Source organism: Salvelinus namaycush, chromosome 12 (genome assembly GCF_016432855.1).
Source record: "Salvelinus namaycush isolate Seneca chromosome 12, SaNama_1.0, whole genome shotgun sequence".
NCBI classification, from domain to species: Eukaryota; Metazoa; Chordata; class Actinopteri; order Salmoniformes; family Salmonidae; genus Salvelinus; species Salvelinus namaycush.
In genome coordinates this window covers 33993394-34010897 of record NC_052318.1, presented here as the reverse complement: position 1 = coordinate 34010897, position 17504 = coordinate 33993394, and the positions used below count along the sequence as shown (strand labels likewise).

At 45.6% G+C, this 17504-nt stretch overlaps 1 protein-coding gene across 1 annotated transcript; it reads right to left on the bottom strand.

Annotated features, from left to right (window-relative positions):
* Positions 1-732: 732 nt before the first annotated feature.
* LOC120056546 (rho GTPase-activating protein 35-like) lies at positions 733-11543 on the bottom strand. Its single transcript, XM_039004729.1, has 6 exons — positions 7701-11543; positions 7078-7219; positions 6518-6595; positions 5983-6114; positions 2739-2844; positions 733-2547 (listed from the first exon to the last, which is right to left on the bottom strand). The coding sequence occupies exons 1-6, from the start codon at positions 11427-11429 to the stop codon at positions 2154-2156; spliced, it is 4581 nt and encodes a 1526-aa protein (XP_038860657.1). The 5' UTR covers positions 11430-11543; the 3' UTR covers positions 733-2153.
* Positions 11544-17504: the final 5961 nt, after the last annotated feature.

Genomic DNA, 17504 nt, shown 5'->3' with positions numbered 1-17504 from the left:
GCCTCCTGGCCAATCCTCCGTCATCCCCACAAGATGGCTGACATCGAGTACAGCCATGCCTCCTGGCCAATCCTCCGTCATCCCCACAAGATGGCTGACATCGAGTACAGCCATGCCTCCTGGCCAATCCTCCGTCATCCCCAGAAGATGCCTGTGGCACTCTTATGGGGCAACATTTATCTGATAGAAGAATCCAGAATATAGTAGGAGTATTCATTCAACTACTTTACATTGACTGCATGTTTGTTTTCTACAAGAGAGAGGACAGTTAAACACCAACATAAACCCCATAGTATACTGGAGCTACAGTAGTTACTCTTGCCATTCCTGAGCATGAGTCCAAACACACGTGCTCCATCTCTATAGGATATACTATACTGTTATTACTATACTGTAGTTAATTGCAGTGGCAGTGTATTCTGTATGCACACCTTGCCTCATTTTAAGGTCGTTAATATTAGATGAGTACAAAGAGCTCAATTGGCTAGATACCCACAGCAACATATCCAGCAACCTATCATTTTGCAATAGGGCAGTGGTTTCCATGGCCACCAGATAGCACAGTGGAACAGACACAGTACATGTAGAGGCCTGGCCTGGTATTTTTTTTGTTTTACCTTTATTTAACTAGGCAAGTCAGTTAAAAACAAATTCTTATTTTCAATGACAGCCTAGGAACAGTGGGTTAACTGCCTTGTTCATGGGCAGAACGACAGATTTTTACCTTGTCAGCTCTGGGATTCGATCTTGCAACCTTTCGGTTACTAGTCCAACGCTCTAACCACTAGGCTACCTTCCACCCCCAGTATGACTAACCTCACCCTTGTCATGCTACTGTCTGATGTTACTGTCAATCATTCCCATAATCAATCTTCAATGTGGCCAATTTAATCATCAACCCCTAACTTATGGAGTGGATCTGACATCTCAACCAAGAGCATTCCTCTCCTGGATCCTAAAGGGTCTGATTAACTGACCCTGGCTCAAACTCACTTTCCTAAACACTACCACTCAAACCAGGTGACTTCCTTAGTCAAAACATCAGTAAAGCAACAGCAGTCCTAGAAGAGGGGAAACTCCAGGCTATTCAAACCTGCATGCTCAGAACTATTTATAACATGGCTAAGAGGAATATGAAACCGATATTATGGTTGGGTTTTCCATGGGGTTATAAAGTGAGTCCTGAATCACTTAACACTTCTATAATAACAGGATCGTGTTAACGAGTCGCTTTACTACTGCCACACCCACCCGGCCATTAAAACAAACTAGTCAATTGATCAAGGTTGCATTTCATGGAACTTAACACTATAATTTAAAAGTGCTTCAGATAAGTATGAGGATACAAAAACAAGGGTTTGGATGTAAACAACGTTTTGATCTGCGAAGGACCCTTCAGAGAGGCAATGGGTATGGTTCCTTGAGCTGTGAACTCAACACACTAAAACATTCTGACCTAACAACCCCCTTTTAAAAACAAAACCCCTACAACATTCTGACCATTAAAGTGCATCCCTGGATGTCCCCACCCCAACCCCCTAGCAGGGGCCCTACAGGCAGACAGGGAGGCTCCCCTCACTGCTGTGTGTACGTTACCAACTACAGCCCTGAGAGAGGCACAGTCCATACATCCAGTGGCTACTTTCATTAACAAACAGAACATTTAAAAAATATTATACACAAATAAAAACATGGTGATGGGCACAAATCATATCTTCCAGCTTGACATGGAGGCTTGGACTTTTTTTAAATCGTAGTGTATTGTTAGGGTAAGAACGGTTGGTTGGCAGAGAGATGCTTACTGTAACAATGACACCCACTCTGTTCTGCCCCCAGCCCTCCTGTGAGTGAGTCGTAGAGTCAGGTTATCAGGGGCTATAGGGGGTGGAGTGGACGGGTCAGCATGGTGATCTGCATTGGCACACAGGTGACAGGGGCGGGGCAGCAGGATGCTGTTCACAAGTGGCAAGTTTATTTGTCAAACACTCCTCGTCTCCTCTCTCTGTTTACATGTTATTATCAACGACCGAACAATGTACTGTCAGTATGTATGTTTTTGTGTGTGTGTAAGTGACTAAGGTCCAGCATCATCAGATCAGGTGTGCAGCAGCATCAGATCAGGGGTGCACCATCTGTTCCCTTCTCAGTGTCTCTCACAGTGTCTCTTGCTCAGTGGGGGTATGGTGGAGGGGGGTCAGGAGGGACTGCAGGGGAGACTGGGGGGTGGTGGGGGGCGACTGCTGCAGAGGGCTGAAGTGCGTGGCGGTGGAGGGAGGGGAGGAGTGGTAGCAGGAATTGGCAGAGCCCCCGGTGAGGGTGGTGGTGGGGGAGGCAGGGAAGCCAGCCAGGCCAGTGGGGGAGTCCAGGAGGGGCTGGTTGTAGAAGAAGAAAGCACACTGGTGGATGAAGGTCTCGATGATTGTCTGGTAGGTCCGAGTGGCCGTCAGGGCGTCCATGGTGGTGAAGTCTGGCCGCATCAGAGTGGGCCAGAAACAGATGGACAGATTCTCACTGGTCATCAGGTTCTGTCTGCTCAGCTGGCTCACCCTGGGAGAGACAACACAATACACCTCCATCAACAACAGCATGACAACAGCTACTAGTGTAATAACATTATTACACAGGTGTAAGAGCTACTTGATGATACATGTTACAAAACATGCAAATGGTTTCAGTCACAATGCAGTCAGGGCCAAGGTCATAGAATGGAACAGTTAGCCAGTCTGATCTGCACTCACTTGTGTAAGTGGCTCATGACAAATCTGAAGACGTCATAGTTCTCCCTGGGGAACCTCCTCAGTACATCCTTCATGGTGTACAGCCTCTGTTCCCTGTCGTTGAGCTCTGCGCGCGTGCGCACACACACACACACACACGCACAGGAGGGAAGGGGTCAACACTATGACTCATATGTTATCAACACTGTTACTCCATCTGTTACTCCATATGCAGCACTACATACATACACTATATATACACGAGAGTATGTGGCCATCCCTTCAAATGATTGGATTCAGCTATTTCAGCCACACAGCCATGCAGTCTCCATAGACAAACGTTTGGCAGTAGAATAGCCTTACTGAAGAGCTCAGTGACTTAGCACCGTCATATGTCATTTACAACAAGTCAGTTCGTCAAATTTCTGCCCTGCTAGAGCTGCCCCGGTCAACTGTAAGTGCTGTTATTGTGAAGTGGATATGTGTAGGAGCAGCAACTGTTTAGCCGCGAAATGGTAGGCCACACAAGCTCACAGAATGGGACCGCAGAGTGCTGAAGCACCTAGCATGTAAAAATCATCTGTCCTCGGTTGCAACACTCACTACCGAGTTCCAAACTGCCCCTGGAAGCAACGTCTGCACAAGAACGGTTCGTCGGGAGCATCATGAAATGGGTTTCCATGGCCGAGCAGCAGCACACAAGCCTAAGATCACACAATGCCAAGTGTCGGCTGGAGTGGTATAAAGCTCGACGCCATTAGACTCCGGAGCAGTAGAAATGCGTTCTCTGGAGTGATGAATCATGCTTCGCCATCTGACAGTCCGACCGACTAATCTGGGTTTGGCGGATGCCAGGGGAACGCTTCCTGCCCCAATATATAGTGCCAACTGTACACTTTGGTGGAGGAAGAATAATGGTCTGGGGCTGTTTATCATGGTTCAGGATAAGCCCCATAGTTCTACTGAAGGGAAATACAATGACATTCTGGTTTGTCGAGATCGGTGTGGAACAACTTGACTGGTCTGCACAGAGCCCTGATATCAACCCCATCGAACACCTTTGGGATGAATTGGAACGCAGACTGTGAGCCAGGCCTGATCGCCCAACATCAGTGTCCGACCACAGTAATGCTCGTGGCTGAATGGAAGCATGTCCCCGCAGCAATGTTCCAACATCTAGTGGGAAGCCTTCCCAGAAGAGTGGAGGCTGTTACAGCAGCAAAGAGGGACCAACTCCATATTAATGCCCATGATTTTTAATGAGATGTTCAACAAGCAGGTGTCCACATACTTTTGGTCATGTAGTGTACATACCTACATACATATTAGTATATTGTGTACAGCTTTCTCGAGAACAAAAAACAGACAGTTGAAGTCGGAAGTTTACATACACTTAGGTTGGAGTCATTAAAACTCGTTTTTCAACCACTCCACAAATTTCTTGTTAACAAACTATAGTTTTGGCACGTTGGTTAGGACATCTACTTTGTGCATGACACAAGTAATCTTTCCAACAATTGTTTACAGGCAGATTATTTCACTGTATTACAATTTCAGTGGGTCAGAAGTTTACATACACTAAGTTGACTTAAACATCTTGGAAAATTCCATAAAATGATGTAATGGCTTTAGAAGCTTCTGATAGGCTAATTGACATAATTTGAGTCAGTTGGAGGTATACCTGTGTACGTATTTCAAGGCCTACCTTCAAACTCAGTGCCTCTTTGCTTGACATCATGGGAAAATCAAAAGAAATCAGCCAAGACCTCAGAAAAAAAATTGCAGACCTCCACAAGTCTGGTTCATCCTTGGGAGCAATTTCCAAATGCCTGAAGGTACCACGTTCATCTGTACAAAAAATAGTATGCAAGTATAAACACCATGGGACTACGCAGCCGTCATACTGCTCAGCAAAGAGACGCGTTCTGTCTCCTAGAGATGAACATACTGTGGTGCGAAAAGTGCAAATCAATTCCAGAACAACAGCAAAGGACATTGTGAAGATGCTGGAGGAAACAGGTACAAAAGTATCTATATCCACAGTAAAACGAGTCCTATAGCGACATAACCTGAAAGGCCGCTCAGCAAGGAAGAAGCCACTGCTCCAAACCCGCCATAAAAAAGCCAGACTTCGGTTTGCAACTGCACATGGGGACAAAGTTCGTACTTTTTGGAGAAATGTCCTCTGGTCTGATGTAACAAAAAATAGAACTGTTTGGCCATAATGACCATCGTTATGTTTGGAGGAAAAAGGGAGATGCTTGCAAGCCGAAGAACACCATCCCAACCGTGAAGCACGGGGGTGGCAGCATCATGTTGTGCAGGAGGGACTGGTGAACTTCACAAAATAGATGGCATCATGACAAATGAAAATTATCTGGATATATTGAAGCAACATCTCAAGACATCAGTCAGGAAGTTAAAGCTTGGTCGCAAATGGGTCTTCCAAATGGACAATGACACCAAGCATACTTCCAAAGTTGTGGCAAAATGGCTTAAGGGCAACAAAGTCAAGGTATTGGAGTGGCCATCACAAAGCCCTGACCTCACTCCTATAGAAAATTTGTGGGCAGAACTGAAAAAGCGTGTGTGAGCAAGGAGGCCTACAAACCTGACTCAGTTACACCAGCTCTGCCAGGAGGAATGGGCCAAAATTCACCCAACTTATTGTGGGAAGCCTGTGGAAGGCTACCCGAAACGTTTGACCCAAGTTAAACAATTTAAAGGCAATGCTACCAAATACTAATTGAGTGTATGTAAACTTCTGACCCACTGGGAATGTGATGAAAGAAATAAAAGCTGAAATAAAATCATTCTTTCTACTATTATTCTGACATTTCACATTCTTAAAATAAAGTGGTGATCCTAACTGACCTAAGACAGGGAATTTTTACTAGGATTAAATGTCAGGAATTGTGAAAAACTGAGTTTAAATGTATTTGGCTAAGGTGTATGTAAACTTCCGACTTCAACTGTATATCCTCATCCCACCCCTCTATGAGAGGTCCTCCCCAAACCCTTAGCCTGTAATAACCTGATACTTTCACAATCACAAGAATATCTCACCCTGCTCCATGTTTTTCTGAACCCTCCAGAACCCCAGTACCCCCATCCAGAACCCCATTACCCCCATACCTAACCCCAGCCAGCTCCATGTCTTACTGAACCAGAAAAACCCCTCATTAACCCCAGCCAGCTCCATGTCTTACTGAACCCTCCAGAACCACAAAACCACTCCTTAACCCCAACCAGTCCCGTGTCTTACTGAAGGCCTCGAGCAGCTCCACTTGCAGGATGCAGGGCACCAGAGGCTCTGGCAGCTCAGAGAAAAAGGCCTTCAGAGCCCCAGCCACCGTGTTGATGGCAAAGTCCTTCTCCACCAGGTCCAGCCCATGGTCTAGAGGGGGAGAGAGGTAGAGAGGGAGATAAAGAGGGAAGAAGAGACGTAAAGGAAAGTGAGATGTAGAAGAAGAAAAAAAAGAGGAGAGAGAGAAGAAGAGGGAGGTGAGGGATAGAAGGGAAGGGGGAGAAAAATAGAGGGAGGAGAAGGAGAGGGGGGGGGAAGAGAAAAGGATAGGGATAGTGTGTCAGAGGTAGTCACTTTGTCACTGTTCTAAATATATTTAGTTTACGTCATCATTTCCTCTGCAGCTCATGTGTCTATATATTGATTAGCCACATAACTAACCAGGGTTAGTCCAGGTACTGGGGACAGACAGTGTGGCGAGTACAGTCGATCCCTCTATGGGTCTGATACATTGTTTTAGACCAGACAGACATGACTAGGTACAGCAACTCACCCTGGTCAAACTGCCTCTGCATACTCTCCATCTCACACTTGTTCCCGCTCACCCTGTAGAGCCCCTCTGTGTTGAGACCTGCAGAGAGACAGAGATGGAAACCACCATCTGCATTATGTCATCAGCCATTTCCAGTAAAGTCAATGAGGACACTGCTGCAGTACAGTACAGGACACTGCTGCAGTACAGTACAGGACACTGCTGCAGTACAGCAGTTGATCATTGGCTACATTTGCTGTAGTGTAGTTAGTTCTTCTTGGCTTATTAAATGTAAATAGAAGAAAAATAACGCCCTCACCCAGAACGACTTAAAGTCATATTGAAATTACACAACCACATAATGTGAGTATTGTAAGGAAAAACAATCACAGTGCAACAATAAGACATTACACAGTTTAATCCTTCAGCAACACAGAATTACCTCAGAATTAACTTATTATCAATGAATAATATTCTTTGTATGTTTTGCACAGCATCCAAGTCAAATAACATAATGAATCAGACAAAAATACAGATGAACAAACACAGGGGAGAAGAGGAGAACGAAATAAGTGACCCACCTGTGGTCTCAATAAAGCGGACACACTTGTCAATGAAGAGTGGGATAGGTCTGTCTGGGGACACCACGTTGACCAGGGGCACCCCGAAGTAGCTGCTCTCCAGGGGCTTGGGAATAGAGGGCCGAGGCTTTGGTCTGGTTTTCTGCAGAGAAACACAGAAATGTTGACATTGTTAATGACCACAGACGTCTACATTAGATTTTTGTACATTATGTCAACACTATGTTTATTCAGCTGCAAGATTTGCCTTTATGTATTCAGCATCAGAATCAACAGCTGTCGTTTCAAGTGTCTCAGTAACTCTGAAATACAGGCTGCTTTCTTCTTAAAATTCCAACACACTTTGGAATTTCACGTGAATAACTTACTTTCTATGAATAGCATATTAGCATGGAGGAAAAGTTTAGTAAAACAATCAAGCAATTACCCATCAAAAAAGTTTTCACAAGCAAAGAGATTACATGTAAAATCATATTAACCATTTTGTCGTTACTTAACCACGTTTATCGTATCAAAGCTGGCCAATTACCTACAATTGAAAGAGAATAGTCTTTCAAGCCTGAAAAGAATAGTGTTTATGCATTAGGAGTTAAGGGGAGACTACTAACTGAAGCAACACATACCTTGGCAGTTCGCCGCAGGCTCTTCAGAATGTTCCTCTTCTTGGGGTCCTCTCCCTCCTCGTTGATGATGTCTCCTTTCAGGGTTCCGAACTCATCCTCCTTGGTTTTTGGCAGAGCCCCCATCTCGTCGTCGCTGCCAATGAAGCTGGTGCGGAAGCTGCTGAACTTACCCAGGCGTTTAGAGCGGTCACGGTAGAGCCGTGGCTTCACCCCCGCCGCCGAGAACTTCCTGCAGCGCTCCAGGGAGCTGCTGTCCGCCTCACTGTCTGAGCCGTTCCCGTTGGCGTGCATCCGATTGGCATTGCGGATGGTAATAATCTTGCCCTGCGTGCTGTCATGGGGCACAGAGTAGATGATCTCCTCGTTGCTGGGCCGGGGCTTGGACACAGCATCCATGGGCTCTGCATAGTCTGAGGGGTCGTAACCTCCGTCCCCACCTGGCACCCATGTCACAGCGGAGGGCAGGGAGCGACGGTGGCCCATGGTGTCTGTGTTGTAGGGGTTTCTGCCCACCTTCCGGAAGTCAAAGGTCACAGAGGGCTTGGGTCTCACCTGGGGCGTGGCTTTGCTATTGAGCTTGTTCTCAAAGGAGCTGATGTCAGAGATGACAGAGACATCGCTGGAGTCCAGGTCAGGCAGGTTGAAGCTCCCCCCATGGGAGGTGAGTGTGCCGTCGTAGTAAGGTGGGGAGGGCTCCACGTCATCCATGTCAGAGTCTAGGAACATGGTGCCGGGGCTGGGTGAGCTACAGCGAGGGGAGTAGGCAGTCTCGTTAATGCAGGCCTCAGCCACGTTATCATACATGTGAGTGGCCTCCACGATGTTGCGTTTCTCCACCACCTCCATCAGGAAGGGATGAAACATCTCCATCCTGTGCAGGCCACCCACCACCCCTCCTGACCCACACACCACACTGTTGAACCTGCCCTCTATCTCTTGGGCCAGCTCCTCTCCCTGGACCAGCTGCTCTCTGGCAGACTCACTTTCTGTGAGCTCCACCTGGCTCTCCCCCACAGCCAGCAGCTGAACAGGAATGATGTCCTGGACCTCACATAGGAAGGCACACAGGGTTTCCAGAGAGGCCTTGCGGCGGGCTGAGTACACAGCGATGTAGCCGTGCACTAATCTGCTCTTCCTCAGGGAGAAGGAGGCATGGTAGGAAAGGAGGGAGAGCTCAATCACCTGTTTGTGAGGTCCCACTGTCTGCTCCAGTATCACCGAGGTTCCACTGTTGGATGTTGGCCTGCAGTGCTGAGGCAGTAGGAAGGGAGAGAGGAGCTGTTCCACGTCATAGTTGTCTCCACACATCAAGCACATGACGATGCGGATGTCTGCCTCTGGGCTGGGCTGGTGAGGAGAGTCTCTGGGACCTGGAGGTTGAGGGGGCAGAGGTGGGGAGCTGCTACTGAAAGATGAGCTCCTTCTAGAGTCCAGAAGACCTCTCAATACTTGGTTGATCTGACTCTCATTCACATTGTGCCCATAGCCCACACCAGGGGAGGCTGGGTCGAGGAAGCTACACTGCAGTCTCCTTGCTACCTGCTGTCCCTGTGTTATCAGACCTAAAGCAGTTTCTCCCCCAATATCTGCATAGGTCCCTACACCCCTTTTAGTAACCAAGAGCAGAGATGTTAAAAGCTGAGCTATATGGCTGTCCCTTCTACCGATTGTTGACTCCCGCAACCTTTCAATGCTTTCTACGACATAGGTTAGGGACTCTTTTGAGTTGTACAAACACAGGCACCCATGGGGTGTGAAGGTGGGAGTGTGGAAGGAGTTAACAGAAAGTCGTACATTGCCCTCGATAGGTCGTAGGGTGAGCTCATACATCTTCCCATCCAACACATACCGGTCGTCATTGGTACAGAGAGCTCTGATCTCATTGGCAAACTCCCTAGCCAGTCCGTCTTTGCCCAATATCACAAGGTTGATTCGGTCCGCTTTAATATCCCCAAAATAAGACTTCACGTTGAAGAATGGGTAGCATGTTGGGAAACGTGAGGCCAGGAGTTGCTCTATCTTGAAGTCTCCACACTGTGGGCTGCTGGGACAGGTCTCCTTGGTTGGGTGGTAGACAAAGTGAATATGCTTCAACACCAGAGCATCTCTCTCAGCTGGAAGCTTCTGCAGGGCTTTGAACCGCTGCTCCTCCCCTAAAACCTCCTGGATGGCCCCCATCTTCTCCTTGCTGGGCTTTGCGTCCACCTCCAGCTCATAAAAAAGCTCGGAGTACTCCAGCAGAAGCTCCTGGAAGTCCTCTTTAGCGTGGCCGATGATCTCTTTCTGGTGGCGGTTGTAGAGGTCCAGGTACTCTGATTCCTCCAACCATTGGTAGAAGTCTTCATTCATGATAAAGCTGCGGGCCTCTTCCCAGGGCTTGCCAGGCGTGACAAAGGGAGAACAGGCCAACTTGTGCTTGAACTCCTGCCTCATCTCAGCCCGCTTGCACTCATTCCTCAGGTGCTCCAGGTGGGCGTCGAAAATGTCCTCGGCTGGTAACGTCTCCAGCAGGTCTGAGGGGATGCGCTCATCCTCCATGTTGTCTATGTGAGACGTGTCCTCCCATGGAGAGTCCTCCAGAACTACAAACCAGTGGGCAAAGTGCTGCTTAGACTCCAGGACCTTCTGAACCCCAGACCAGCTCAGCTGGTCGATCTCATCCAGGTCAGGCACCAGGGAGCTAAGTGCTAGAGGAAGAGTGCTCAGATAGATTTTCCGACGTCTCTCAATGTGCTCCTGTTTCAGACGGTACACAAGCTGCTGGAAGAGCTTTTTGCATTTTGCTGTACCCTCCAGAAAGACGTATTCATTGAACTCTGAAGCAGTGTGCATGCGTCTGCTGGTGTTAAGCCAGGTCTCGTTGTGGTTCTTCACTATGCGGTTGACTAGCCATTCGTATCGGTCTTTAGCCAAGGCTATCTGCTGACTCTGGAGCTTGAGGGCCTCAAAGTAAGGAATGATCTTGGGCTTGCCCCTGCTCTTATCAATGAGTTGCACCAAAGTAAGGAAGGCTAGGTCAACATTGATGTTAGAGCGTGCAGAAGTCTCCACTACTGGAAGACTCTTTTTAGTGATGGCAAAGGTGTGAGAATCTTTGATGTAGCGTTCAACCCCCTCATCACACTTGGTTAAGACCAGCACAATGGGCTTCTTTGTTTTGCTCAGATGACCGTAAAGGTTTGTGACAAACTTCAACTGGTCGTCAAAGTTGCGGTTCATCCCCCTACTGACGTCCATACAGAGCACGAACCCGTCAGCCTGTATCTTGCCCTCAGGCATCTGCTTCTGCTCAAAGTCCTGCTCCAGCCCCAGCTGGTCCGTGCAGAAGTACATCAGCTTCTCTGCAGAGGCCAGCTTGGTGGAGGCCGCCCTCTTGATATAGGGCTGCATGGCAGTGCTGCGGTGTGGCTGGAACGTCTGGTCATCAATGAACTCTGTCTGCTCCACCACATGCATCCTGCACTCCGGCCCCTCCTCCACCACCCGCCCCACCTCCCCCCAGAACAGGAAATGGTCATTGTTAACCACTCTACCCCCAAAGTCACTGGTGCTCAGCACTGACGTGTGGTCCAGATAGAAGTCATCAGCACTGGGGCGCACAAAGCGGTTACACAGGCAGGACTTACCCACTCCACACTGGCCCTTCTCTTTCTCAGTCCCTGACAAACCCACCACAATAAGGTTGTATGTGGGTGACTTAACATCGTGCTTTTTCGCCATCATTATCATCAGCTGACACTCATCCTGCCATAATCAGGCACTCGATCAGAGAGTACACTTGGACGTGTGTCCATAAAGTGGCAGTGGGGATGGGACCAGCACAATGGGCTTCTTTAAGTTTAGCTGCCGTTTCCTCTAGTGTGGTACATGTTCTATCAACAACAGTGCAGGGGTGTAGCAAAGACAGAGGCTTCTCTCAGTCATTCCTAATGTAGCTATGACCCTGCCAGACAAAATAAAAGAGCACAAAAATAAGAATTAGCTAAACCAAATCTTACATTTATGTTAAAAAAGAACAAATATTAGTTTGAGCAAAGTTAACCTAATTTCTGCTCTCATCAAAAAAAAGAACAGTCAAACACCTTCACAAAGTGGTTAAAAGAAGACAACACTAAGAATAATTTCCCTTCAACTTAATAAGAGAACAGTGAGTAGGGACATTCATTTCTAATCTCATCTCAAATAGAACAGCAAATGAGATATACAAAGAAAAAAACTCAATATTCCCTGCAAATAAAGTGAGACCTAAAATACAAATACAGTGCCTTCAGAAAGTATTCATACCCCTTGACTTATTCCACATTGTTGTGTTAGACTGAATTTAAAATGTATTAAATAGATTTTCTTTCCCCCAAACTCATCTACATACAATACCCCATAATGACAGGTTTTTATACATTTGTGCAAATTTATTGAAAATTAAATACAGAAATAACTACTTTACGTATTCACAAATAGAATCATATTTGGCAGTGAATACAGCTGTGAGTCTTTCTGGATAAGCCTCTAAGAGCTTTGCACACCTGGATTGTACAATATTAGCACATTATTTTTTCGAGCTCTGTCAAGTTGGTTGTTGATCATTGCTAGACAGCCATCTTAACGTATATTTTCAAGACAATTTACAGTACCAGTCAAAAGTTTGGACACGCGTACTCATTCAAGAGTTTCTATTTTTACTATTTCCTACATTGTAGAATAATAGTGAAGACAATCTATGAAAAACACATGGAATCATGTAGTAGCCCCCCAACAAAAGTGTTAATCAAGTCAAAATATATTTTATATTCTTCAAAGTAGCCACCCTTTGCCTTGATGACAGCTTTGCACACTCTTGGCAATCTCTCAACCAGCTTCACCTGAAAGGCTTTTCCAAAAGTCTTGAAGGAGTTCCCACATATGCTGAGCACTTGTTGGCTGCTTTTCCGTCACTCTGTGGTCCAACTCATCCCAAACCATCTCAATTGGGTTGAGGTCGGGTGATTGTGGAGGCCAGGTCATCTGATGCACCACTCCATCACTCTCCTTCTTGGTAAAATAACCCTTACACAGCCTGGAGGTGTGTTGGGTCATTGTCCTGTTGAAAAACAAATGATAGTGGGACTAAGCGCAAACCAGATAGGATGGCGTATCGCTGCAGAAAGCTGTGGTAGCCATGCAGGTTAAGTGTGCCTTGAATTCTAAATAAATCACTGAGTGTCACCAGAAAAGAACCCCCACACATCACACCTCCTCCTCCATGGTTCACAGTGGGAACCACACATGTGGAGATCCGTTCACCTACTCTTGCTCTCACAAAGACATGGCAGTTGGAACCAAAAATCTCAAATTTTTGGTTTTGGACTACAGAACATTTTTGGACTACAGACAAAAGGACAGATTTCCACCGGTCTAATGTCCTTTGCTCGTGTTTCTTGGCCCAAGTAAGTCTTCTTCTTATTGGTGTCCTTTAGTAGTGAAGACCTGATTCACGCAGTCTCCTCTGAACAGTTGATGTTTAGATGTGTCTGTTACTTGAACTCTGTGAAGCATTTATTTGGGCTGCAATTTCTGAGGCTGGTAACTCTAATGAATATATCCTCTACAGTAGAGGTAACTCTGGGTCTTCCTTTCCTGTGGCGGTCCTCATGAGAGCCAGTTTCATCATAGCGCTTGATGGTTTTTGCGACTGCACTTGAAGAAACGTTCAAAGTTCTTGACTTTTCCCGGATTGATTGACCTTCATGTCTTAAAGTAATGATGGTCTGTCGCTACTCTTTGCTTATTTGAGCTGTTATTGCCATAATATGCACTTGGTCTTTTACCAAATAGGGCTATCTTCTGTATACCACCCCTACCTTGTCAAAACACAACTGATTGGCTCAAACACATTAAGAATGAAAGACATTCCACAAATTAACTTAACAAGGCACACCTGTTAATTGAAATCCATTCCAGGTGACTACCTCATGAAGCTGGTTGAGAGAATGCCAAGAGTGTGCAAAGCTGTTATCAAGGCAAAGGGTGGCTACTTTGAAGAATCTCAAATATATTTGGATTTGTTTAACACTTTTTTGGTTACTACATGATTCCATGTGTGTTATTTTATAGTTTGTCTTCACTATTATTCTACAATGTAGAAAATAGTAAAAATAAAGAAAAACCCTTGACTGGTACTGTATTACAAATACAAAACTGAAATATCACATTTACATAAGTATTCTGACCCTTTACTCAATAATTTCCTGAAGCACCTTTGGCAGCAATTACAGCATCGAGTCTTCTTGGTTATGATGCTACAACATTTGCACACCTGTATTTGGGGAGTTTCTCCCATTCTTCTCTGCAGATTCTCTTAAACTCTGTCAGATTGAATGGGGAGCGTTGCTGCACAGATATTTTCAGGTCTTTCCAGAGCTGTTCGATCGGGTTCAAGTCCAGGGCTCTGGCTGGGCCACTCAAGGACATTCAGAGACTTGTTCCGAAGCCACTCCTGCGTTGCCTTGACTGTATGCCCAGGGTCGTTGTTCTGTTGGAAGGTGAACCTTCACCCCAGTCTGAGGTCTGAAGCAGGTTTTCATCAAGGATCTTTCTGTACTTTGCTCCGTTCATCTTTCCCTCGATCCTGAAAAACAGCCTTACAGCATGATGCTACAACCACCATGCTTCACCGTCGGGATGGTGCCGTGCTTCCTGTAGGCACTGTATGTTGAGGGGGTATGTAGTAAAACTAGATTTAATTTTCTTTCCTTGCCTTGTATGAGAGGTGTCACCTGAAAGGATTCTACATGGGACTGGAGTCACACCATTCTGACCGCTCAGCCATGGGTCCACATTATTTACCTCAATGACAAGTGTATCGCATATAGGCTACTGACAAGCCCACAAAAGGATCACAACAACTACAATACATGTGATGGAGATAATGGCGCTGCATTGGAAAGTGGACATTTTAAGGGAACATAACTTGTTTAGTCTGGCCAAGAGAATATAGAACCATTATAGTATAGTTCCTTCAATACTTACAGTACACCATTGCACTATTTTGTGTATTATTTTTTCCCCCCACTGATCTTAACTTTTTTTGTACATAATGTTTCCGCCATAATTTCCTATGACCGAAAAAAGCTTTTGGACATTAGAACAGCTATCACTAACCTCGATTTGGACGAGGCCTTCTACTTCAATGAGATGGAGGTGAAATACATTAAGACTGTAATATACTATACTTCTCTGAGTCATGGCTGAACAAGGACAATATACATCTAGCTGGTTTTTCTATGCGTCGGCAGGACAGAAGGGCAGAGCCCGGTAAGATCTCTTTGTTAACAACAGCTGGTGAGCAATCTATAATATTAAGGAAGTCTCGAGGTTCTGCCTGCCTGAGTTAGAATACCTCATGATAAGCTGCAGACCATACTATTTACCATACTATAGCTGTCTATTTACCAACACAAACTGATGCTGGCACTAAGACCACACTCAACAAGCTGTATGGGGCCATAAGCAAACAAGAAAATGCTCTTCCAGAGGCGGCACATCCAATGGCCAATGATTTGAATGCAGGAAAACTGAAATCCATTTTACCTCATTTCTGCCAGCATGTCACCTGTTTAACTAGAGAAGAAAAAAAAATACTCTAGATGACCTTTCCTCCACACACAGAGACATACAAAGCTCTCCCTCCATTTGGCAAATCTGATCATAACTCTATCCTCCGGATTCCTGCTTACGAGCAAAAACTCAAACAGGAAGTATCAGTGACACGCTCAATACGGAAGTTGTCCGATGAAGCGGATGCTTCACTAGCACAGACTGGAATATGTTCCGGGATTTATCCGATGGCATTGAGGAGTTTACCACATTGGTCACTGGCTTCATTAATAGGTGCATCGACGACGTCATCCCCACAGTGGCCGTGTGTACATATCCCAACCAGAAGCCATGGATTACAGGCAATATTCGCACTGAGCTAAAGGCTCGAGCTGCTGCTTTCAAGGAGCGGGACTCTAATCCGGACGCTTATGAGAAATCCCGCTACACACTACAATGAACCATCAAACAGGCAAAGCGTCAATACAGGAATGAGATCGAATCCTACTACACTGGCTCCGACCTCTTGTATTATTTATATCTTAATGTTTTTGCACTGACTCTTGAACTAAGTCTATGCACGCTCACTATACTCCATCAACACACACTATACTGACACTCCAACACACACACAAGCATATTGACGCCACACACGCTGCTGCTACTCTGTTTGTTATATATCCTGATTGCCTGGTCACTTTTACCCCTACCTACATGTACATACTGAATTACCTCAACTACCTCATACCCTTGCACATTGACTCAGTACTGGTACTCCTTGTATATAGCCTCGTTGTTATTTTGTTACCATTTTTATTGAGCAAATCTTTCTTACTTTTTAACTCTATTGTTGGGAATTGGCTCGTAAGTAAGCATTTCACAGTACAGTCTACACCCGTTGTATTCGGCGCATGTGACCAATAAAACGTGATTTGATGTTGGTCTTGTCAAGTGAATCAAATCAGGGTTACAATACCCTATAGCCAGCTTGGGATTGAATCATTAACCTGCTAGTAAAGTAGTCTGGTTCCCTAGCCATAAAGGTCTATTGTACTTCTGCCCAGAGCTATCTTCATTTTGGCACTTTTTCACACTACTCATGACTTGGCAGGTTTCGTAGTGTGAGCAGGGAGGGGAGGGGAGTGGAGGAAGAGGAGAAGCACTCTTCACACTAATTGGAATCCCACCCTACCTATTGCTAGCCAAGACCATTGAAGGGATGGATGGTCTCGGTGTCCCTCATAACTATGCAGATAAGTCATCCATCTCGAGGGTGGCCAAGGACCACTTCGGACAAAGAGCTGGGCAGTGGTGTTGGTTTCCTTGCCAACCGGGACCTTTAGTGGTCACTATTAAGTAGAAATGCTCTCAATTAAGGCCTTGATCATGGATGAATGACAAACATTTACAGTGCATTAGGAAAGTATTCAGACCCCTTGACTTTTTCCACTTTGTTACGTTACAGCCTTATTCTAAAATTGATTAAATAAAAATCCTCATCAATATACACATAATACACCATGTGACAGTGAAAACAGGTTTTAATTATTATTATTATTATTTTTTTTTTACAAATGTATAAAAAAACTGAAATACCTTAAGTATTCAGACCCTTTACTATGAGACTCAAAATTGAGCTCAGGTGCATCCTGTTTCCATTGATCATCCTTGAGATGTTTCTACAACTTGATTGGAGTCCACCTGTGGTAAGTAGCCTAGTGGTTAGAGCATTGGGCCAGTAACCGAAAGGTTGCTAGATCGAATCCCCGAGCTGACAAGTTTAAAATCTGTTGTTCTGCCCCTGAACAAGGCAGTTAACCCACTGTTCCTAGGCCATCATTGTCAATAAGAATTTGTTCTTAACCGACTTACCTAGTTAAATAAAACATTTAATTCATAAAAAATTCAATTGGACATTTTTAGAAAAGGCACAGGCCTGTCTATATAAGGTCCCACAGTTGACACTGCATGTCAGAGCAAAAACCACGCCACGAGGTCGAAGGAATTGTCCTTAGAGCTCAGAGACAGGATTGTGAGGGTGCACAGATCTGGTGAAGGGTACCAAAAAATGTCTGCAGCATTAAAAAGGTGGCCTCCATCATTCTTAAATGGAAGAAGTTTGGAAACACCAAGACTCTTCCTAGAGTTGGCCACCCGGCCAAACTGAGCAATCAGGGGAGAAGGCCCTTGGTCATGGAGGTGACCAAGAACCCGATGGTCACTCTGACAGAG